The sequence below is a fragment of the Strongylocentrotus purpuratus genome, unplaced genomic scaffold, assembly GCF_000002235.5.
Source record: "Strongylocentrotus purpuratus isolate Spur 01 unplaced genomic scaffold, Spur_5.0 spur5_scaffold_6, whole genome shotgun sequence".
Lineage (NCBI taxonomy): Eukaryota > Metazoa > Echinodermata > Echinoidea > Camarodonta > Strongylocentrotidae > Strongylocentrotus > Strongylocentrotus purpuratus.
In genome coordinates, this window is record NW_022145612.1 from 13,970,951 (window position 1) to 13,995,167 (window position 24,217).

Below are 24,217 nucleotides of genomic sequence, written 5' to 3' on the forward strand. Positions count from 1 at the left end.
AATGCCGAAAATGTATTTCAAAAGAGAAGCAATAACATCAACCTGTACACTTCCAAACGGGTTTAATGCACAGCCATCACACATCCTTTCTTTAAACTTCTATTTCATATATTGTGAGCAAGCTGGAGGGGAAAGGTTAGTTGTATCTAAACTATTAAGAATATCATATAGGCCCTCTTTTGTTTAAATGAGGCTGACGTGGGACATTGTGTCTCGGACCTCGAAGTGAGAGTAGTTTGAACTTTCCAATCGATTGAAAAAATAAATATATGCCTGATTGTGAAAAGCATGCCTACTTCAACACTTGTAATAAGGCGCGAAACGATTCGCATTAAATTGCACTTTCTTTTTCCAAAATAGACCAATGAACGTAGGTCTATTTCTGAATTTCACAGTTATTTGCGCTTAGTTTTGGGGTCTTAAAAAGCATGAAAACCCAGGGACTTCAGGGGGCTCGGCTTCGCGCGGGAGGGAGGAAACTGAATCCAGACAAGGATTAAGAGACGATAACGATACATGAATAGTCTTCTTTCCTTAGGTCAGAGCTTCCGCGCTTTGCGCGGAAAAGGGAAACTGAATTCAGACAAGGAGGAAGTTTCTAGAGTCGAGAACAGTAAATGGTCTGCTTTGTCTAATAATTTAAGGAATCGCCAAAGCCTCCGCGGTTCGCGCGCTCACTACCGCCCCCCCCCTAAAATGTATAGCTACGATGCTGACTAAGTTTGATTTGATTTGATTTGATTTGATTTATTTTCCACTCAAATATCCACAAATTAAATGACATATAATTATAAACCATACAGCAATAGAACAAATGAATTATACAAGTAACGAAAGACTGACAAATAAGTTCGTAATCAAATAAGTTTACAGAGTACATTTAATTTTGAGAATAAGACAAATTATTTTATATTGCTTGATTTAACTGAGAGGGGAAAAAAGGGTATCTCAGAAAAGCTAGGCTTGTACGTTGAGCGAGAACAACGTGCATCAACATTCAAAGTAGATGAAATAAATCGTATTTATGTCGTCGAGGAAAATGACCATGTTCGTATATACGCAAGTACTATAGATAGTTCAAAGGAAAAATAATTTAACCTTCGGCCCCGGGTTTATAGGGTTACATTTGTAGACATTAGGACATTAGATTTTGTCGGTAATTGGTGGCTATTTTTGTCGGTAATCGGTGGCCTCTAGGCACCCCCCCCCCCCCCCCTTGAAAAAGGTCAAGCGACGCCCTTGTGTGTGTGTGCCCTTGACATAACCCCCCCCCCCCCCCCCTCCCGAGCCCACTCTGATTCACTCACTTTGATCCATTCCTCATATCTCTTTAATATCAACTTTTCGAAATTTGACATATATTCTATATTTGGGTAATTTAGGCAGAACTATATTATGGCCTATATACGGTATAGCGCGGCATATCCCCAAAAGGCCTCCGACGATATATTGTCAACACTAGATATGCACAAGCTCACGTTGAAAGAAAAATCTTGCGGTAACAGTATCTTATGACACGATTGCGTCTGCAAAAACCTTTAGAAAATGATTCTCACGAACATTTTAGTCTTCCTTTCCCTCATCGCTAATTTTCAAATAGGAATATTTGGAATAACAACACCAGGAAGAAACAATGACATATATGAATTCACCCAGGAGCGCCCGGCAAGATCTTTGGATGACATTTACAACTTTAGGGGTAACTCGCTGAAACTCAACGGAGTCGATGAAGCTGACGTGGCCAGAGAGGCGGGCGGCGAAACGCGAGGCCGTGCTGCTCGACCGATGTCTAGCAGATCGAGCTCGAGCCGCAGAAGAATTGTTCGTTCCACATCTACAGTAGCTAATTGCGGAGTTACTGGTGATCAAATTGATCAAATATCTAGTAATAAGGTAACACAAGTTGGTTATCCTATACTTTAGGGTGTTTTATTTTTTTCGGTTTCTAACTTCAGTCAACAACTCTTCATGGAGTCGGGCTAACTCGGACCACCAGCAGGGCAGGCCAGGGAACCCACAACTCAAGTTGTGGCACAAGTCAAGGGTTTATGGGTGTGATTTGTTTTTATATAGGTTAGGGACCACACATCCGTACTTAGCTGTATTACTATCCTGGCTGTGTATTAAAAGCTGTGCTATAGTTAGGCCTAGACTATTGTCTTTCTAAACATTTCAAACATTACTGAATAGGTCTACTGTACGAAACTCAAATGATTTCACTCAAAATAGCTAGATCTAGATCTAACGTTAGATCTAGTCTAGACTACTTTACTCTTTACTTTATAGTGACGATTGATGACACCTGAATTGCAGTAAAATACAATTTTTTCAACCATAAACATTCAAATTGTAGGCCTAGTCTAAGTCTTTTTGCCGATCAGCCACATTGGCATGATTGTGTGCATTTGTGTAGGCTATTGACTATTCACGTGTGCAAATGCTGCCTATTAACACGTACTGGTAATGCAGTGCTAGAGGTCAATACGCATTAGCATCAACTCTCTATGCTTTGCTAGAGTGGTAGGGTTGTTGTTGTTGTTGGTAACAGTTTAATGGCGTTCATTCAGTATTGAATATATACGCCATATCTTCAATTTTATAAGAAAATCAGTTATACATGAGAAAACTGAGAATAAAGATTTGTAATGATAGACTCTATAATTAATTAATCAGGGATGCAATTTATTAAGAGTCTCTGGATGGTTTGCAACTTCGTGTTTCTGCTTTTTTAAAAGTTTAATCTGGTCAGCCCGGTTTCGATTGCATGGAAAACTAGCTTTACTCGATTTGAAACAGGCTTCTCGGCTACTCGGCGTGCGTGCGCAGTGATCTTTTAATTTTGTAACGCACGGTGCCTAGACCACTCAGAAACACAGAAACACTAAATTGAGACACATCGTACAGGGGTAGGGACTAGGGACGAGTGTCTGAATGATTTTTTAATTTTCCCTTTTGAATTAATTGTTTTTCACTATTTATATGGTTGGATAATCAGACACCCTCAGAGACGCCAAGTTCAAAGATAAGCTATGCGTGACATTTTCATGACTCGGCGCACAAGCGCGGGCGAGGGTATAGAGTAGTAAAGTGTGACGTCATCAAAAATCTATTTTTAGAATTTCTTCATTTTTTCTTCATTTTCCAAAAGAGCATAAAAAATAATGTCCAAATGTTGAAACCAAACGAATATATTAAGTATTGGCTGAGATATGACCATCTGAATGAATATATTTCCTATAGGAGCTCAGTGTTATATGCTCTGGCTCCTAATAGTTAGGAGCTAGAGCATATAACAATGAGTTCCCATAGACTCTATAGTCTATCTAACTATGTCTATGGCTATGTTTTCCTATAAAAGTTCAAACAAGAACTTAAAGTTGAAGTTTGGATAGGTTGGATAGCCACCCTTGTAATAAGTTGATTTGTATGAAAGTAGAAAAATAAGAAAAACAGAATGGCAAAAGTTTGAAATGAATCGGACCAATAGTACTTTAGTAGATCTGATCTAAGGAAGTAATGAATGATTGAAATATGAGATCACTAAAGTCTATGCGAATCTCAAATTGGTACTTGTAATTTGGTCAGTGGATTGTGAGGTACAGTACTTGGATTACTCTCCCTTTCGCTGTGTACAGAAATATCACTAATTTCAGTATTTCTTGTAAGTTCCTTCTCCCTTGGGCACTACTCAAAATATATTATAAACATAAATAGGTCCTCTAAAAAGAAAATATGGTAAATACCCCTCTGAGCCATTAATTTTTGAAACATTTAAATTTGAGTTATTTCATATGTTGGAACAGATGGGAAAGTAGTCCAGCACTAGGGTCTACATCACATTGCCATTACCGCTTCATACTCGTTTTCCCCAATAGACTGTAGTGTCATGAAAACCGTTTGGCAAACGGTTTTCAAAATTTGTAATTCCAATCATAAATATCTTGATAATCAGACAGGCTTGTAAAAGTCATGGGGTTCCTGACTGACCTAATATACAAATAATACACCACAGTGAGGGCATTAGTAAAAATTATACACACAAAGGTACCTTTACTAATGCCCGATTAACATACTGTGTATTATTTGTTTTATAAGATTATGTTTTATTTGTTTTATAAAATGATGTTTTATAATAAAATTATAACATGATTATACTAATGACTGGTCATTAGAATTGGATAATGACTGGTCAGTATCCAAATTACGTGTTAGGCAAAATATATGCCGGGTCACATGTACGCTTTCAACCAATCATTTGATAAGGATTCATGTCATCATCTTATAAAGGTTTATAATTATCATTGCAGCATGAGCTAGACCTCTAAATCCATGATTTTGTTTCAGAATCTGAGACAAAGTTACCCCATCCCTTCAAAAGAAGGATTTTGTCATTTTTAAACCAAAGTCCAAAGTATGATTTACAATTACAAGTAGACTTACTTAAACTTTTAAGTTACTTAAGGTTGAGATGCCTCAATGTAAAGATCCTGGATGTAGAACTCAGCAGTGCGGTCTGACCAAATGTTTAGTTTTGCATTACCAAAACGTTTAATTGTTATGAATGTTTACAAAAGCTGTTTCATGTTTAAAATTTAATTTGCAGTTCCATCTCAATGACAGCAACTTCAATCTGGCATTAATATGGACAGGGAAAGACAGCAAGGTTAGTACACAGAATAGAGGTTCAGGCTTCTCCATTGTGTAAGAATATATTTAATATATACTGTAGATTGTACATACATTACAAGACCCTTGATAGATTATTACATGTACTAGTGCTGTAGTCAAACGTTTAACCGTCCGGTATCCGACCGCCCATGGCCGATTCCGTTTTCAATTGGACGGTTTTGTTTTCCTGTTTTGTTTTTTGTTTTTTTTTTAATTTCGATTTATGCCCCTCCACCTGGCACTATGCCTGGCAATGTCTCCCAGCTCAGTAATCTGTGTGTTGACTCACCACTCCGAAACTAGAACAACACTCCAATTTGTCTGTCATCTTGGTTTGAAAGTAATCTTCGTAATAGATATGTACTGGTAGTTTATCATAATAATTCATCCAACTTTTACACACAGCGTACCACAAGGTTCTATCCTAGGACCTCTACTGTTTTTAATTTACATTAATGATCTTACACATTCTTCTAAAAACGACATTGTTATTATTATTTGTGACAAGTTCACAAGCACAAATTGGCGCCTTCAAATGCACCTCACAGTTAAATGAAAGTCCTTCCCGCTTTTTCACACGGACCTGTCTTGCTGCCGGTCGGTCAAAAAAAAAACGTCCGGTTTGGACTGGCGGTTAAACGGAATTGAAGATATCCGTGATTTTACAGCACTAATTATTACATGTAGCATCACATTCTCAATATCATGTGTTTATTTATTGGTGGTCTGAATTCATATAAGAAAACCTAAAGTTATACGACAATTTGTATGTTTAATTTTATTATACATTCCATTTCTTATTTCAGTTGATTATGCACATGATTAACACAAATATCATTTATCATATTCATAAACAGAAGAATTGATGGTCCTGTTTTGTTTATCAGTTTTAACAGTATGGCAGATGTACTGTACACAAATTTCTGACTCTCTCTCTCTCTCTCTCTCTCTGCCTGTGTGTTTTTATCTATCTTTTTCCATGTCTCTGTCTTTTTGCCTGTCTGCAAATCTGTGTCTCTCCATATCTTTCTCCCCTCCCTCTCTCTCCTCCCTCTCTCTCTCTCTCTCTCTCTCTCTCTCTCTCTTACTATCCAAATTGTATAGTCTAGCCTTAGACATTAGAGATACAATGTCCCTTTTGCAGCCAACATCAAATTCTGTAGAACTTTGCAGATATTATGAATAGGTCATGTATGCCGTGAAATTGTATATGAAAATGTATATCTGTGAAATTTAAACGTTAGTGGTGTCCTAATATTCAAATTATGCAAAGAAACCCGTTTACATGCTAGACTTCACTGTCAGACACTATTGAGTGACTGACTGGCTTTTTTCTTCTTTGGTAATAACATACTGTACATGTACATAAAATGAGCTGTCAAAGGTACATGAGCATTTGTCTACATCAATACTGGTAACCCACTTCTTGTAATGGCCAAAATTAAACTGATTGAATATTTGCACAGCATAAAACGTACGACCATTTGGTACAATGGTCTGAAAATCAAGACTATTACTTACTGGCTCTATAGCTCTTAAGTCGATTCAACAACCAATAGTCCTTATTTTCCCACTTAACGACATTTTCAAGCCCCCCGTTTTTTTAGGGAAGTTCTAAATTAGTATTATCTTTCAAATGCTGTTGGAATTTAACCTTTTCATTTTTTTGGCCTGCAATGGGACATAGTACCTTTAAGGTGTAAAATCATTAAAATACTAGTAGTATCAACATCTACAAACAATAAAATAAGCATTTATACTTTAACTATGGTTTTTCTTTAAATAGTGTAAATTTTAGGTAACACTCTAGCCACCCTGCTTCCCTTTCCACCAGTGTTATTCACATTTGATTTTGACATAGAAACTTTATTTAAGAAACTTATTTTTTGCACCTTACTACATTCAGGAACTACTGGCACTCACTACAATGCAATATGGTTTCTTCACTGGCCAATCCCACATATGGTTAAGGTAGGTTTAAATGAAACTTGTGGATTTTTGTTCAAAGCAAAAGCTTGCAATGTGCATGAATTGTGAAAACTGACATATTTTTGCTATTTCAATATGCGTCGCATATGTTTAGGGCCATTTTTATTTCATATAAATCTAGCCAGTCTTACTATAAATTGATGTTATCAACACTGCTTTTTGTGATTGTTGTGAGAGCAATTTTTTAAATTCATAGTTTTACAACACTCTTCAGTGAGACAAATTTGTTATTATGATCCACATAACGGCAGAACAGTTTTCATTATACATCACAAGTCGACCAAAGTATATTCTTGGCTGCATGCTGTCTGTATATCCCAATAGGCTGATGCAGTATATATTATCACATATTATGTTACATGTATCTGTCAAAACGAAAATGTAAAAGAAGAGGCAAACCAAGGAAATTATGTCAACAAGTTCCTAGTATTTTCTTTTCTTTTCTTCCTTTCAAGAGGATGCATATTAATTCTATAATTGATGTTGTATTTACATGTATACTGAGATAACTATAGTGGCATACACTGTAGCTCTGAGGCCACAACTGAAATTTTGATGTATGTTTTTAATTGGGGAATATATTTACACTCATGGTGACCTTCCCCCTTTGTGAGGGATTTATTAATATAATATGATCTGAAATTACAGAAACTGATTTTCGTATGCTTGAACATAAAGATTAATGTCCATTATTTTGTTGGGGGGGGGGGGGGCTGCAAATGATGTTTTTCAATATTTAACAATTACCATTCCAAATGACTACTGCGAAGAAGCATCCAGCACAGTTGCATGTATGCCATGTAAACAGTTCCTCTACATAAATTAAATAATTGGGCAGACACAGTTCATTGTTCACTGCACAATTGATATTTGTATACCCATGAGAAGTATTGGATATAAGCCATAGGACTACCCATGAACAGATTAAAACCACACTGTGTGCATGTGTTATAAATAGTGCCTGCATTGTGCTATACAAGGAAGTGATATATTATCCTTGAATGGTGTATTGTATTTCTTTTGAATATATGAATCATGCATTGATTTGCAAGGTGATATGGTGTTTTCTTTCAACAAGTAATTGTGCTTATAAATGCATTATAAGTATGCAAATATTAATGTCTGTACTAAACGCTTTTTGTCTGTTTTTGAGCACGGTTGACCCTGTACGAAGCACAGATGTTATATTTTACACAAATGAATGCAAAGCACAGTCAGTGTTCCTCACCTTGTGATATCATTAATATATCTTGTGAAATTGTTGATTGAAATACATAATATTGATATGATGATAAAATATTTGTGATGTTCCAACTCAACACAATGTGCTTGTGGCACAGTTGATAAAAAGAGAAATAAGAACATAATAATGCACTGTATATATATATAGCAATTGAATAAAGTACAACATAAACATACAAAGATAGTTTTGCGGGCATTTGTAGAACAATCTGCTAGTACAACTATTACGTGTATTGTGAACAACTTGTGGCAATTGATTTCAAAGAGGAGGTCCAGTATGTGCCATTGAGTTCTATCTTCCATGATTTTTTTAGTCTTGGGAAAAACAAGTAAATCAGAGTTTTTGATAGACAAGTTTTAAGCATACATGATTGCAAGCACCTGAGAGGATTGATTATTAAAAAATATATATATATTAAACTCTGAGGTAAATTCATATCAGTAGCTTGCAGACATTTCCTCAATTATTAGATCAAATTATATTTTGTTCATGAACCCATTGTGATTTCATATTGTTTTTTATCTTTTTTTACAGTTTAGATTATGGGAAGACCTTTACTAACATTGATGATAGAATTGAGGGAGCAATCATTAGAAACACGAATGGAATCTTCAAGAGTCCTCTCGACACCCAGAGGGTAAGCTAGATTTACTTGTGGTAATATAACATTATTACATTGATTGAAATCAATATACTGTACATGTGAGTAAAATGTGGTTCTAGTGTATTTCAAGAGGGACTATCTGAAAGTCATTATTAATTGAACATTAACTTTTTATAAGATCCTTTCATTGGGACCAGTGAAATGGAAACAGAGTTATGATAACTTACCCAAAAACTATACCATTTTACATTGTATTGTATTTACAACCTTCATTATGTGTATTATTGAAAAACTTTGTCTAGTTCATAACATTAGATAAATGAATTGTTTCTTCTAACTGATCTTTTTTAATACTATTTATAGCTTGATCATGTATGCCAATATTCAGCACTAAAAAGTCTTATTAATTTGGCAAATATTAATATTCATTAACAACTCGTTAATATAATTTTGAATAATTTAATTAATTTGCATCAATTGGAATTGATTGATTCTCATGGCCATATACTGTATGTGAAGATAACCTTTGAACACATGTACATGATGTGGCACATTTGGCATTGAAATGTAGAAAACATATTGTTTTTATTTAAAATAGAAATAGAAAATAAAGAATGAAATGGGTATTATGATTATAGAGAGATTTTAGTAATATATACTGTACGCACCATGCCTTAGATGATAGTGTGTACTGTGTTTTGTATGTTGTATCTTACATGTATTTACCATGCTTTGAGCATTGATTCTGTTTACACAGTATGCCTTACAGGTGTATATATACATGTACATGTGTAGGTCACTAGAATAACAAGAGAAACCAGAATAAAGAAACATTACGATGGAAAAAATTGGGAATGTTTTAAAACAATTTTGTGATTATAATTTGTGCACAGGGAACTGGGAAGTAAGTTTCAAATTGATATTTTTTTTAAAACACTTCTTTTTTTTCAATGCTATTCGAAATATAACAAGTTCAAAAATCAAATGTATTGTTCATGAAAGGGTAGATACATAAAATCAAAAACATAACTGCTTAGTTGATTTAAGGGAGGGACAGAAAACATGAATATTTATGCTCCACTCTCATCCTTTCTATCTTATTTCTTTCAGATTATCCTTATCTCTTACATGTCTGACATGGATGTGTTTTCATCCAAATTCTACATCTCCAAAGATGGAGCTCGTACTTTCTCTGCTGTTGTGCTCCCTTTCTATCCTGAAGGAAAAATCTATTTCCATCCTACCCATAAGGATCTTATGTATGTTAAAACACCTAACGAGGAAGTAAGTGAATATACATCTGTACCTTTGTATGAAAAATCTTTGCCATGAAAGAGTGGAATGGCCTTTTTTTTTACCATTCCAAAAGCTATTTTATTTAGAAACCAGAATATATCACACCACACCAACCCCCTTATTTGTCACTGCAGTATTTTTACCACTTTCAAAATGAACTTCCAAGATAAAAACTTTGACTGTAATACAGTGCTTTGTGTAATACGATGAATGGAGCATTTCATCTGCTGAGCTAGAGCAAGGAGGGCATTGGCTCTGTATTGAAAGATATGAGACAATGCCCTCCTGGCTCTTAGCAGACGATGTAATGTGTATGAATTAATGATAAACCAAAAGGTAAGGCCCCCTTTCATTTCCAGGATGAAATAAAAACCCATTACTAATCCAAACTTAAATTCTTGTGTATAATTCACCTTCCATGGCATTGAAGAGGTAACAAACTTGTATTGGATAATTATCTTATTTAATTTCATTAGGAATCCAGCTTTCAATATTTTGGAATATTGATAATATAAGCCAAAATGTAAAATTGGATTAAATTAAGATATCACCATTCTGCTATTCCATTTAATGGATATAAGTATTCTGAATTCTGACATGACAAAGAGAAATAATAAATGCATAGACGTGTATGTATATATATATATATATATATATATGTACTTTTGCCATTTGTGCATTGTGAGAGATCAGATGTATACCTTATTGATTTGTCTGAAGTGATATACTCATGATATTCAGTATAACACTGTACTTTAACATACAGTATAAGTTCTTTATTTACAATGGCACAGCTGCCTCCATGGTTGATTGATCTCTGTTTTGAAAAATATGTACAGGTACCTAGACTGTGTAATTCCAGGAATGAAATGTTGCATGAAAGGAGAATTTTTATGATTAAAAAAACAAATTTATTTTGGCATTGAGAATTTGAGATGAAATATGAGGGTCAAATCATCATAGCTTGTGGATTAAAGTGTGAATCTGGTGCATGTATACTTCATTGCAAATTTATGGGGGAAAATGGCACATTTGCTAGATTAGAACTGCATTTAATATCATAGTTGAGTGATTTAAACACTTGACTAGTAATGCTAAGATTATAGGGCCACCAAGACGGGCTATTCCGAACTTGACAATGATTTTTCTTAGAAATCATCTTTAATTTTGGAATCTAGCCTTAAAAATGACTCAGAACGCTCAGAAATTAATTCATTCCTTGAAATGCTGGAGCGCTGTATAAACAGCAGCTAGGCTAAAGTCGGGTAATAATAAATGCGCCTCGGAATAGAATTATCTAGATAGAGGGCGCTATAGAAATGCCTATTATTATTATTATGTTAGTTGGGTCAGGGTGGCCCTTTAAGAGTGTCGACCTTGCACAAGAAAAAAAAAACAATCTATGGTTATCTACAGTTGATGTAATTTACTTGATGGTAGGATTTAGACCTTGAAATGCACTGCAGTGCTCTGAATAAATGGTTGCTGAAACTTAAACCAGGCTTATCAACATATAAATTCCAGTCCCCTTCGCAAACACATACAGAGGTTTTTCAAAAAAAAATATAAATATATTTTAGTGATTGTAAAAATTGAAAAACTCTTAAAAAGAGGAATCTTATATGTTGGAATGGGAATGCAATTCAGATTACCGGTCTGAATTCAGAGATGCCAACCAGTACGATTAAATCGTATTTAGTACGATAATAAGAGTGAAATACAATCTTAAAATCTTAAAATACAATTTTTCATCTTTTTTTTCAACAAAAAACATAACAAAACCAAAAACAATTTGTTTTAATTTGTTGTTTTTTTTTCAATAATTTTTTTAAAACCCATAAAAACAGTGGAATCTCATAGAAACATGTACAAGTAAACCCCGCAACCCCAACAAAAACTTTGCTTTATAATTTTCTCATTAAATTTTAATGAAAGAGCAAACATTTTTCTAAAATTTTACTGGTCAAGTTTTCATGAAAATCTGATTTTTTAGGATACTCAGTCTGTTTTTTGTGTCAAGAGGTTGGCATCTCTGACTATTACCTTTAGCTAGCACTTACATTGAAGATACAGGCATAATGCAAATTATAGTCATAGAGATCACCTGATATATATATATCATTGATTTATATGACACATCCTCTGATTAGAGCAAGAGCATGGAGCAACTCAATATGAATTAACACCCTAGGTCTTCTGGCTCGAGGGAGACGACATACAAGAATGATGTATTTCTGATCCATCTTTAGAATAAGATCTGGTTGTCTAGAGACTTTGGTATGACATGGAAAGCTCTCCAATCCAATGTTCAGCAAGCGTCTTGGGCGGCATCAGAGATGAACGCACCAGATGATCTCTTTATGCTGCAAGAAGAAGGTAGGTGTATTCACACAAGTTCTTATGCGTAGTATTCTAATTCTATGAATAATTAATTAAAGGCAGACATTTTCAAATTGAATATACAATTACAAATAACAGAAAGTGTCTGTTCATTAAGTTTTGTTTGACACTCATTGTACATGGATCATCTTACAACTTTGTAATTTCTTGGAAACATAGCCTGAAATTTTTGTATTGAAAGTTAATATGAATATGTATTTAACTAAGTGACATCAAACACAATTACATTCTCCTAATCCATTGAATGAGGAAGTGATATGGTATGTTGTTACATCGTTTTGATTCTCATTTATACAGATGGCCAACTGAATTTGATAAAAACTTCCAATATTGGAATGTCATTTCAAAGTAAGTGCTTTCACCAAGCTATATGCATTATTATACATGTACATCCCAGTATGAATTTGAGTAGTTCCAGATGGTTGTACAATGCTGTACTTGTATATAATAATGATATGTTCGTTGTTATAAAATATGAAGGAAAAGAAATACAGAATACTGATTTTACAAGTGAGCCCCTTCCTTTCCTGGCTCTATAAATTGACGCAATCATTGATTTGGGCTTTGGAAAGACTCTAGCTCCAGTAACAATATATGGTTGCTTATTTTGTAAATATAGGGATTGAACCAGTATTATTAACTAACTAATCATTATAAGATGAAATAATGTAATTTTAATATTTCTCTTTGCAGAGGATTGCTGTATAAACATTTTAAAACAATCATTGTTTTTTTTCTTCCACTCAGCTGTTCAAAAGAGAGTTCAGAATTTTGGGATCCAAGGAAAATTCATCTATGCTGCCATTACTTCCACTTCTTCCACTGAGGTAAGTGTTGTGATGTGAAAAAAAACAATGAGTTGCTTAAAACAAAATTTAAATATGTGCCTGAGTCTGTTTAGTCGTTTATGTATTATGCACATGATGCTAGTATTGATTTGTAAATTTTTTTTTCTTCAGGTTAGGCAGAAATAGTATTTTGTTCAAATTTTTTTGTATTCACTGCCAACAGTAAACTAAGTGATATAATTTTACAGAAATCAGGACCAGTAGGGTAGTTAAATAATTAAAAAAGTGAAAGGAGATTATCATAGGGGGGAGGGGGTAATATACAGTTGAACTGAGAATTAGATTCTTTATTTTGAAGAAAAAAATTGAAGCAGTATTAAAAAAATGTCCTTTCCCTTCCCCAGAAATCCCAGCAATCATCTAGTGATGTGCAGCATGTCTTACATGTTTCTACAGACAGAGGGCATTCCTGGCAGCCTACTCAACTCCCTGTCATCACAAGCGATAGAGTAAGTGGATTTTCTTCCAGATTGCGTTGTCTTGTTCTCAATGCATGTATTGTTGTAGATCAATTTATCAGATTTTCTCCTTAGAATATCATCCTGTGCTGGCAGAATGGCACAATCACCAATTTTGTTGAAAAATGTGTAAAATGTTTAATTTTGACTGCTGAGGAACTATAGCGCTTTATTGGATGATTTACTTACCGATTATTCTGCATAGAAATATGAAAAGAATGGTTGAACTTTGGAATTTGTTTTCTTGGAATCAACATCCATTTTTGGTCTTTTGCCAGGCACACAACAATGTGCTTTATTGTATACATTGCTGGAAACATTGACAGTTCTATTCTTCATAACTGTGTGAAAATTAACAGATGTCTAAATGATATTAAAAGGCTGATGTCTACTTGTACATGTAGATATATGTTTTCCATTCAATGTCAGCTTGCTATGGTATTGGATAGTTAACATTACTTACCCATAGAAAAGGAGATTCAATCACTTTGTCAGATGCAAATCAATTAATTTTCTTTTGATCTGACTTTCTTTCCAGTTTTTCTCTGTACTGGACATGAGCGAAGGTCTCATCTTCATGCATGTAGACGATCCAGAAAGTGAGTTCAATGTTCTGTTGCTATAACTTACCCTGGAATTGTAGGATTAATTACTTGACCATCAATTAAGCATTAAAATAAGAAAGATATTCTGTCAGCTATTATTCAAAGATTTATCATTTGGCCCCTTCTTGATAAAAATCAATTCTCATAGCTGCGGAAGAAAGATATAGTATTTACTCAAAGAAGATTTACAAATATTCTTTGATGTCCATTGATTTGTTTTGACTAAAACCCATAAGGAAACAGATGTGACCTACTCCGCTGAAATACATGTAACAATTACTGAGTGAGTGTGACTAGTTTGAGGTTGCAGATATGGCTATTGTTTATATGAAAGTCTCACATATTAAGATATGTACTTCCCTTTTTATGTAAGGAATCTTTTTTTTAGTGGTCTAATGGAATTAGTTTTTTGTTTAAATATATTGGAGTAAGAAATCACTCATCTTCCAATCTTAAATTCTCAAAGCTTCAATACTTTTTGTGTAACAATGGCAAAAAAACAACATCAGCATTAATTGGCTGGAATAAAACGTATAAGGCGTATACGGCTGGTTCAAATAATCAAATATTTGTGGAGCACCACTAATATTTGAAATCGTTATATTAATGGATATTTCAGCCATCTCTGAATCAATTTTGATCAAACAAAGATGATTTTGTCATTTAAATTGTATGTTCTTTCAAATTTGACACTCAAGGTTTTCATTATCTCACAACAAATTATTCTGTGTAGCCCCCTCTGCAATAAAACTCAACTATCCCTTTAAAACCTTCTTTAAAGGTTAGCAAGATAGTTGTTGTAGGTGGATTATGTACAAACTGTGTATTTGGGGGATTTTGTTTTGTCAGACACTGGAACTGGAACAATCTACACATCAGCTTCTGATGGCATTGTGTTCGCAGAGTCGCTATTACGTCACCTTGTGAGTAAAATTTGTAAGACTCTGTATCATGGTCTAAATAAAGAACAACTCCTTTAAACTTTGCCCTCAATAGTCTTGACATATGAGAGGATTTTTAAAGAAATATTTTTGCCATTAGTTATATTGTTATGATTGGCTTGTGTTAAACATTTATTTAAACTAGTTATCCTACTTTTGATAACTAATGGCTATTAAATACTTTTTAAAGACCTAATTTAATACCTTTCTTTTTTAAAGCCAGGTGTCTACGCCACTATGAGATCTGTTATTTGTGCAATTTTTATCATAAAATACGTACAGATATGATTCAATTTTATCAATTTTTGTCATAAAATATTTACAGTTATGATTCAATTTTATCAATATTGCAGGACTTGAACCGCAGGCATTGTGAAGGCTTCATGTGTACTTTTCTTCTGCATTGCTAAAATTAGAATTTCATTCTACAGTGTTGAATGATATTTATTAACTATTGTAAGTTCCAAATTAATTAATTTTTCATTTGTTTCAGTTTCCAAATGGAAACCAGGTAACAGATTTCTACAAGGTGGAGTCCATGCGAGGTGTGTACCTAGCCAGTCAGGTCTCTTCTGACTCTACAATCCACACAGTAATCACCTATGACAGAGGAGGCATCTGGTCTCCCGTCAGAAAGCCAGCTGAAGTCCCTTGTGCAGATACAGGGGTAGGTCGATTTCTTCATTATGGTCAGACATGTACACACTAAGACACTTCTACAGTATCCATAGTGTGGTAGAAGACGTAATTTAAAGTATTTGGGCTAAGTATGATCAGAGAGCTAGCTGAAGTCTCATGTGAAGAAACAGGGGTAGATCAATATCAGAGATGACAGTTTCAGGCATTTGCCTGATTTCAGTCATCTCTCTGTTTCAGGCACTTTTAATCTATAAGTTGTACAGGATATATTGTATCCATGCAAAATGCCTTTCAATATTTGATGATGGTAAGTCCTCAACAAGCCAATTGTCATTATCTTTTGTGTTTGTTTGTTTGCAGGTATGCCAACTACAAATTCACAATCAGTACAGCAGACTGAAAGGCATACGCTTTCCAACAGGGCCCATCAGTGACAGTACAGCTACTGGACTCCTATTAGTCCATGGTAAGCTGCCTTAGTGATTTTTCTTTTCAGTTAATTTTTTTAGATAATGAAAGACAGGAGAATGTCAAGACATCTGCAGACTTTGTGGTTTCTGTATTTTCAGCTTTGGTCATTCAGAAGTCAAGTATATTACTTGATATAAAAGTTCTTTAGGAACAAACTAATATTTATGCAATTGGCTTATTGCAGATTAGCCATGTTCTGAATATGTTATCCAGTAAAATCTTCAACAACAACAACAACTACAACTACAGCTATTACAGCAACAACCACAACCACCAACCCTACCACTGCTTCTACTCCTTTTTTACATATTTAACATGACATTGTAGGAGACACTTTTACAGAACCCTGTTCTTGTTTCTGTGACTTTCTGCAGCTACCGTTGCCAGTTCATTGGAGCTACGACCTCCCGACGTGTACGTGACCAGCGATGGAGGTTACAACTGGAGACTAGCTCTGCAGGGTCCACATCATCTGGCCATCACAAACAGTGGAGGCCTTCTGGTAGCTATTTCAACCCTTGAAGGTACCACTGATACAATCAAGTAAGTAAAACAATGCTCAAATAATAGCATGCTTCAGAGAGAGGAAGATAGTATTGAAGTAGAAGTATGAAAATGAAAAACCCTGTTCGATATGGACTTTTGAAATTTAGTTAACTCAATTTAAATCGCCTGTTGAATATATAGTATACCCTTGTCATTAATTATCGACACTGTAAATCTGTTTTTGTCTTGCTTCATTCAGTTAAGCAACGGTGAGATCCAAAAGAGCCAACGGATAATCATTGTTTTTGTTTAAGAGATTTTGTAGTTTTCCATAGTTGCATTGGTGCCATCTTAAACCATTAAAGAAAGTAGTTAGCTTAATAGATGCCTATAGAATTGCAAGCCCCAGCAGTTTCACTCTCTCTTTATCCTCTCTCTACATGTATGTCATGCCTGTCATGATTATCCCAATTTGCCCTACCTGTGTATCTTTGCAGTAGATAAGAGCAGAACATGCCATTCCTTCTATGAATACAGCGAATGATTGAAAATGAATTAGTATTGACATTGTCTTGTGATATATATAATATTTTCATGGTTCGTGAAAACAAATTGTATGATAGATTTTCCTATGATGAGGGTCAGTGCTGGAATTCCTTCAAGTTCACAGAAGAGAAGATTATTGTGACAGGGCTTCTGCCTGAACCTAGCAAGAAGTCACTCAACGTCAGCATCTGGGGCTTTGGTGAGGATGATAGCCAGTGGAGGTCCTTCATGATAAACTTTGGCTCCATTCTTTCAAGACAATGTGAGTAATGATAAGCATAGTAATGTATGAGATTTGTAAGGCGCCACATCCATTCAAAATCAAATACTCAAGGTGCACATGTGCAAACAATTATAAACAAATAAACAACAGGAGTAAACATAGAACATACAAAAGGAAAGAGAACAAGTAATTATAAGCCCAATCAAACAGGTACATGTTGAGATTATTTTTTGACATTTCAACTGATCTGCTATTATGAATCTCTAAAGGCGGAGGATTTCACAGCAAAGGCCCTGCACGAGCTAAGCCCCCTCCCCCCCCATTAGTATTGAACTTAATAGGAAGAGCAAATAATCAGGAGTTTTGAGATATTGACAGAATGTAATGATTTATGAATGTAATAGTGTAGAGTATATGATATGTAGGGTCAATCTAATGTTCATTGTGGCAGACCAGAGGGGCAAGCACTTGACCGACACACATCTCCCTCAATGATCTCCCTCAATGATCTAGACTAAATCAAGTCCTTTTTCTAGCAGAATGTTGAAACCTTGAAGCTAGAATGGAAGATATTGTTAAGTTATTAAACCGTAAATTATTCTAAAATTAATATATATAGCATTTACAGTTGTCTAGACTGGTAAAATGTCCTGTTTAGATAAAATTAATTGTATGACAATCGTATTTCAATACATGTATCGGTATATGTCCCATTTTGTGTATGAAACAGGTGGAGAAAGCGACTTTATGGATTGGCAACCTCATGAAACCAATGGCAAGGCCGGGTGTCTGCTGGGTCAGAAGGAAACCTTCAGGAGAGTTAGACCAGACGCTCTGTGTCGAGTTAGCTTTGAGTTTGAGCAGCTTCCAACCTCAACGATGCACTGCCTCTGCGACAAATCTGACTATGAATGGTGAGTGAAAAAACACCTGTGTTTATTTAATTTTAAGATGTATGTGATAAAACACTAACACTTTGGGATTTCACTTCATTATCTGATAGGCCTAAATTGAATTTTAATGTTTTATGTATTTTACAATATCAAGACATATTATGAAAATAGTAGTACTGGTGATGTGATGTCATCGTATTTATGGAGTATCATTCATAAAAAAATATCTACATGTATATCCTATTAACAAATCGGCAAGATGATATTTCAACTTGTAACCAGCACTTATTTTCTTATGATAGGATTTTGTCAAGATCTTGGAATGGCTATATGTTATAAATCCTAAAAAGATGGAATTCAGCTCGTTTTATTTGTTATTTCAGTACCACTTTTACTTCGTACAATCCATATCTTTATATTTGCATCTGCAAGAATTTGTAAAGTAACTGGATATTTAATCTCTCAGATACTTCAATACTGCAAATGGTCAGAAAACAAATTCCATAACCTCTCCAAACTTTGCCCTGCTACTGTTAGTTACGAGACATTTTTTCTATTATGGCCATGTTGCTCCCAGAAAATGACTAAATAGCCATTTATCACCATTTAATTTTAATCTTTAATCTTCCTACTTGATAAACCTTCCTTCATCATCCTTTCAATCTGATGCAGTGACTATGGATTTTACAGAAATACAAAAAGTACAGATTGTAACCTAAGCCCAGAGTTCCAGCACAAAGACCTTGAGTACTGTGAGAATGGACACGAAGAAGAATTGAGTTCATGGGGGTAAGTTACACACTCTTATATTGTGTGCCATCTACATGTCCAAAAAAGTAATATTATTATAATACCCTAGATAAGGCATGAAGGAATGTCCCGTTTACTTCATCTAGGTGGAGTGAGACAAATTTTGATCAGTGATGTGCTAAAGGACATTATAGTGCTGTGGCAGGAATTTGAACCCTGTACCATTAGAATGACAGTCCTATGGCTTATCAACTGGACCACAGAACCTCTAAGTTATCCATATGATCACTTTGGTTCTACTTTATGCACACCTCTTTGGCAGAAGTTACCCTTGTTGTTGAAAGCTTGTATAAGGCTTGTCCTTCATAGCAACGACTCTTGAATTTACTGCAAGAAAATTTTGCCAAGTATAAAAAATATAGTATTATGCAACTCTAATTACTTTGCAGCATGAAACTTTCTTGAAGCTTAACCACTTGCAAAATTTGCAAAAGTGCAAGTTTTCATTAGCTTTCCAGACCTTTCACAATGACTTTGTTCTTGTATTGAAGTAGAATGTATTAAATGGAAATGTTTTTTCTTGAAATTCTTCACAGGTATAGAAAAATTCCTGGAGATAGTTGTGTGAATGGCTACCAGCCTCAGAGGAATGTAGAGCAATTGAAAACAAAGTGTGGAGCATCATCACAAAATAAAAAGGTAAGAAATGTTGTTGAAAGTACCGGTAGTATTTTTGTTGTTGTATTCTATATAAAGGCAAGTAGAATGTTATTAGGATTATATAAAAAATGTACAATTCACCAGTCATTTCGAGCTGCTGTATCTATTAAAGCATCTTCATGTAATATGTTCATCTTTTTATGCTTGTGTGTTCAAGGGATACATGATACATGTACAGTGTAGTTCAATAAGAATAGTTATGAAAAGCACAATCCTATAGACCTGTTTTAGGGAGCAATGAAAGTGGTACTTTATAAGTCTTCTTATTGATTAATTGCTAGTTATTAGCCCTTTATTTGCCACTAGTGCCGATGGCTATAAACGATAGACAAAAATTTAGGTTTGACCAAGTGAACTGTGAATGAAGCATCTATTATGATCTATTTCAAGCATTAGTGAGAAACTAAATTACAGCAAGATGATGTTTTTGCAATGTCATAACTCAGAAAGTTCTGAAAGAAGTGAAGGTGTTTGTTGAAAGTGTTCTTTCTGGAAGATAATGGGTCAAATAGAGAATTGATCTGAATATGATTTTTGTTGTAAAATCCACATAATATTTTGTAGAATGACAAGCTTTCTACTGTAGGAAGTTGTCAAGTTTACTTGTACATTTTCATTGATGCTGGTCTTTTATTCCTTTTTTTTTAATTTGTAGTCACACTCAGCTGCCTTTGGGGTCATCATCACATTGCTTGTTATAGTAGCATTAGGACTGCTCTTCATGTTGTACAAGAAAGGAACATTTAATGTATTAAAGGGGAGGTGAGTAAACCTTAACCAGTATCTGCTCAGTTATGCTGAAACATCTTTTTTTTTCAATTTTTTTTTTAATTTAATTTTTTTAACTTCAACAATTTAAAAAATATATTTGTATGGTTATATTCATATTTTTAAAGTTTTAAACATGAATATGTTTTAGAAGAAATTTGCAAGATTATGTAATGATTATTATTCAAATAAAGACAACAAAATAAGGAAAGAAAGAGGATGACTGAAGCCTTCTTTGCCAAACATGATTTAAAGGTAGTGAGATATTTCTCATTCTTAGGGGATTGCACAACATGTTTTTAGCGACATTGGATCTGAGGCCTTTTTTTTCAAAACACTAACCAAATTCTTAACTTCAACCCTAGACCCACTACTCTACTTAACCTTAACACTAACCCTTAACCTTACCTGAAAGTTAATTGTAACCTAGGCCCTTACCATATATCTTTGATGTAATACAGTGTAGAGTGAGTAATGCTTAAGAAGTTTATCACCTCTGGGGTAAAGTTATGGCTTTATTTTTCATTATTGTTTCAAAATTTGTTTTTTATTTATATCCTATCTGATCCACTGGCATGGGCCAGTGTTGCTTGCGAATGTGATAATCAATATGCTGATACATACTCCCACATGCTGTATATTTTTACATTCTTGCTATCATGTTATTGTTGTTTGTTTGTTCACTATTTTTCAACATAGAAAATAAAATGCTGATTTTTTTTCCCATTTTTTTTCTTCCATCCAGTATTAGGACATACAGATACTCTAAGTTGAGTCAAGGAGATTCTTGTGAAAATGATCCCCTTGATTTGTCTGAGTCACTGCAGGGTTACCATGACGACTCGGATGAGGTAAGCAACAACATATTCCTCCATTTCATAATACTTCCTGTCATGCCTTCATTTCAAGTTGAAAGAGAAAAATAACATGTATATTATTTTTTATAAATTTGATTATTTCATGTTCATAGATTGCCTTACAGATTCAGGTATCTTAGCCTTTTGTCAGCATTTTGATGATCGTGTAGTACCAATATATTTTTTGTATCTTACATATTTTTGATATTGTCATTTTGAGAATGGCATGCATACCAGACAAACTAATAGTCTCTTTCATCAGTCCTGAGTATTCAAAATAAATTTGACCTTATATATGTCAGAATGTGCGATTTAGCTAATTAATTACTCTTCTGAATTTCAGTTGAAAAAGGAAGATTGTGATACTAGTTCTTGGAAAGCTGAGTTAACCATGCTATGTCTATTTTTTTCCCTGTAATGTGCCATCTTTTCTGCAGGACATGTTGGAATAGTGAAACCTTAGATGAGAAGGCCCAGCTGGCTCGGGCAGTGTACAAGGGATATGGAGACAAACGTGAAGTTGTATTTCAAAATACTCAAGGCGTGAAGTCACTTGAAATGGATAAAAGAGAAAGCCAAGAGTTTTGAATTGAAAATAGGTGCCTTATGATACGATAATATGTACATCCAATGGAAATTTTATACTTATTCATGATACGTTTATGGGCTCTATAGATGTATCTGAGATCCATATTTACTGTTTATCGATGAAGCATATGACCAAGGTCACAAATGTAGCTCTCAATGTTGAATTTAAATTATTCAATTACAAAATGGTGCAAAAAGGAACTAACCTAGCATGTTAATGTCTTTTATTTTTTCCTGTCTTATTATCTTCAAACTAAGCAAAGGGTTATATTCAGTATAAAAATGCAAATATTTTGACTTGAATGAAAGGAAAAAGCTAGGTTAAGTTTGAATTTTTCATTTTTATTCATTACAACTGAAGGTAAAAATTATAACAATTTTACAACAAAATTTATTCTTATTATACAACATGTTTGTCAAGTGCAAGTTAATTCCTTTTTTTCTACTCGGAGGCTCATCATCCTCCTTGGCATTTATGTTACATTGCTGAGTTTAGGTCACTGAGACATTTGTATTTTGTTCAGATTTTATTTCAGATGTTTTGGATAGTGCAATTCTGTTTTGTGACGACCAAAGGGTGCATTGCCACGATACTGCAAAGATAATTTATGTATATATTGTTTTATTTATACAGCAGCAAAGAAATACATCTCATTTTTGTGAAGTGATATTGATTGATTGAATGAAGTTGGTGATAATACCCAAAACTCCTGCATCGGTCTGGTTAACCTTAAGCCTCACTTACATACGCCGTGGTAAATCACCCTTTTTTTTTTAGGTGGCAGCCTCTTTTTTTTTCATCTGTAAATGAATGAATGGCAAATGGGAACAGAAAAAAGTAGTTGCACGCAATCCAAACTTATCTGAGTGTTATGAGATACGAAAATGTGAGGCGCATTGTGCTCACATCATTATAAATAAAGTCATAGTGTACTGTATCATATTAAACGAGCCATGATGAGCGCAAACTGAAGATGGCAAGGACATGCCATGGATATATTTCATTCTCCTGTCTATTTACAAAGGTAAATTAAAATTGTGGGGCTTTATGCCTGAAATGATTTCCTTTGGGATATATGCATTGTGTATGACATAGACCAGTATTCTATAGACTTGCTGCACAAGATTGCAGGAGTTATTCAATATGTATTTGTTTTTATGCCTCCGTTACGAAGTAGCCGGAGGCATTATGTTTTTTGGGTTGTCCGTCCGTCCGTCCGTACGTCCCGTTCTCGTGATCGCGTTATCTGAAGAACCGATTGATGGATCCCTGCCAAACTTTGGTCATGTATGTATCTTGCAGAGCCGATGAACTGATTAGATTTTGGGGTCACGAGGTCAAAGGTCAAGGGTCACAGGGGTCATTATGTATGCAAAAACAGCTTGTGATCGCGTTATCTGAAGAACTGATTGATGGATTGCTGCCAAACTTTTGTCATGTATGTATCTTGCAGAGCTGATGAACTGATTAGATTTTGGGGTCACGAGGTCAAAGGTCAAGGGTCACAGGGCTCATTATTTATGCAAAAACAGCTTGTGATCGCGTTATTTGAAGAACTGATTGATGGATTCCTGCCAAACTTTGGTCATGTATGTATCTTGCAAAGCCGATGAACTGATTAGATTTTGGGGTCAGTAGGTCAAAGGTCAAGGGTCACAGGGCTCATTATGTATGCAAAAATAGCTTGTGATCGCATTATCATTAGAACAGATTGATGGATTCCTACCAAACTTAGATCATGTATGTATCTTGCAGAGCCAATGAACTGAGTAGATTCTTGGGTCATGAGTTCAAAGGTCAAAGGTCATGGGCTCATTATGTATGCAAAAATAGCTTGTGAACGCATTCTCATTAGAACTGACAGATGGATTACTATTTAACTCAATACATCTTGCAGAGCCAATGAACTGAGTAGATTTTAGGGTCATGAGGTCAAAGATCAAAGGGTCATATATGTATATGAGAAATTGCTTGTAATCACGATATTCTGAGAACCTGTTAATGGATTACAATTGAACTTGAATTAAAAAAAATTCTTCTGTTTTGGTTTGTAAAATTGCTCTTTGACGGAGGCATCATTTTCGACTGCGCGCAGTCGAAGTTCCATCTAGTTGTTGGTTGTTTTTTGTCATGAAGCATGCTATTCCACAATTTATAGTACAGATATCAAGTCTGTGGCAGTACTTTGTGTATGAAGTTACATCATTTTGTTCAATACTTGAA

At 34.6% G+C, this 24,217-nt stretch overlaps 1 protein-coding gene across 2 annotated transcripts; it reads left to right on the plus strand.

Annotated features, from left to right (window-relative positions):
• Positions 1 to 1,444: 1,444 nt before the first annotated feature.
• LOC754367 (sortilin) lies at positions 1,445 to 23,147 on the plus strand. 2 transcript variants are annotated; one of them, XM_001185329.4, is made up of 21 exons: positions 1,446 to 1,893; positions 4,604 to 4,663; positions 6,575 to 6,639; positions 8,435 to 8,537; positions 9,615 to 9,788; positions 12,050 to 12,176; positions 12,498 to 12,548; positions 12,948 to 13,027; positions 13,393 to 13,497; positions 14,045 to 14,105; positions 14,961 to 15,034; positions 15,546 to 15,719; positions 16,052 to 16,157; positions 16,537 to 16,705; positions 17,272 to 17,456; positions 18,148 to 18,331; positions 18,983 to 19,099; positions 19,657 to 19,759; positions 20,436 to 20,542; positions 21,294 to 21,399; positions 21,843 to 23,147. In XM_001185329.4, exons 1-21 carry the CDS (start codon positions 1,546 to 1,548, stop codon positions 21,855 to 21,857), a joined length of 2,514 nt encoding a protein of 837 aa, XP_001185329.2. In that variant the 5' UTR covers positions 1,446 to 1,545; the 3' UTR covers positions 21,858 to 23,147. The 2 variants fall into 2 exon arrangements, with proteins under 2 accessions (XP_030829435.1, XP_001185329.2); XM_030973575.1 differs by lacking the exon at positions 12,498 to 12,548 and having other exon boundaries at positions 1,445 to 1,893.
• The last annotated feature ends 1,070 nt before the right edge of the window (positions 23,148 to 24,217 follow it).

Coding starts and splice junctions, on each gene's coding strand:
- LOC754367 (XM_001185329.4), top strand. CDS start 1,546: ATGATTCTCACGAACATTTTAGTCTTCCTTTCCCTCATCGCTAATTTT. Junction 9,789..12,049: donor TTAAAACACCTAACGAGGAA/GTAAGTGAATAT, acceptor ATCCATCTTTAG/AATAAGATCTGGTTGTCTAG. Junction 18,332..18,982: donor GACAAATCTGACTATGAATG/GTGAGTGAAAAA, acceptor AATCTGATGCAG/TGACTATGGATTTTACAGAA.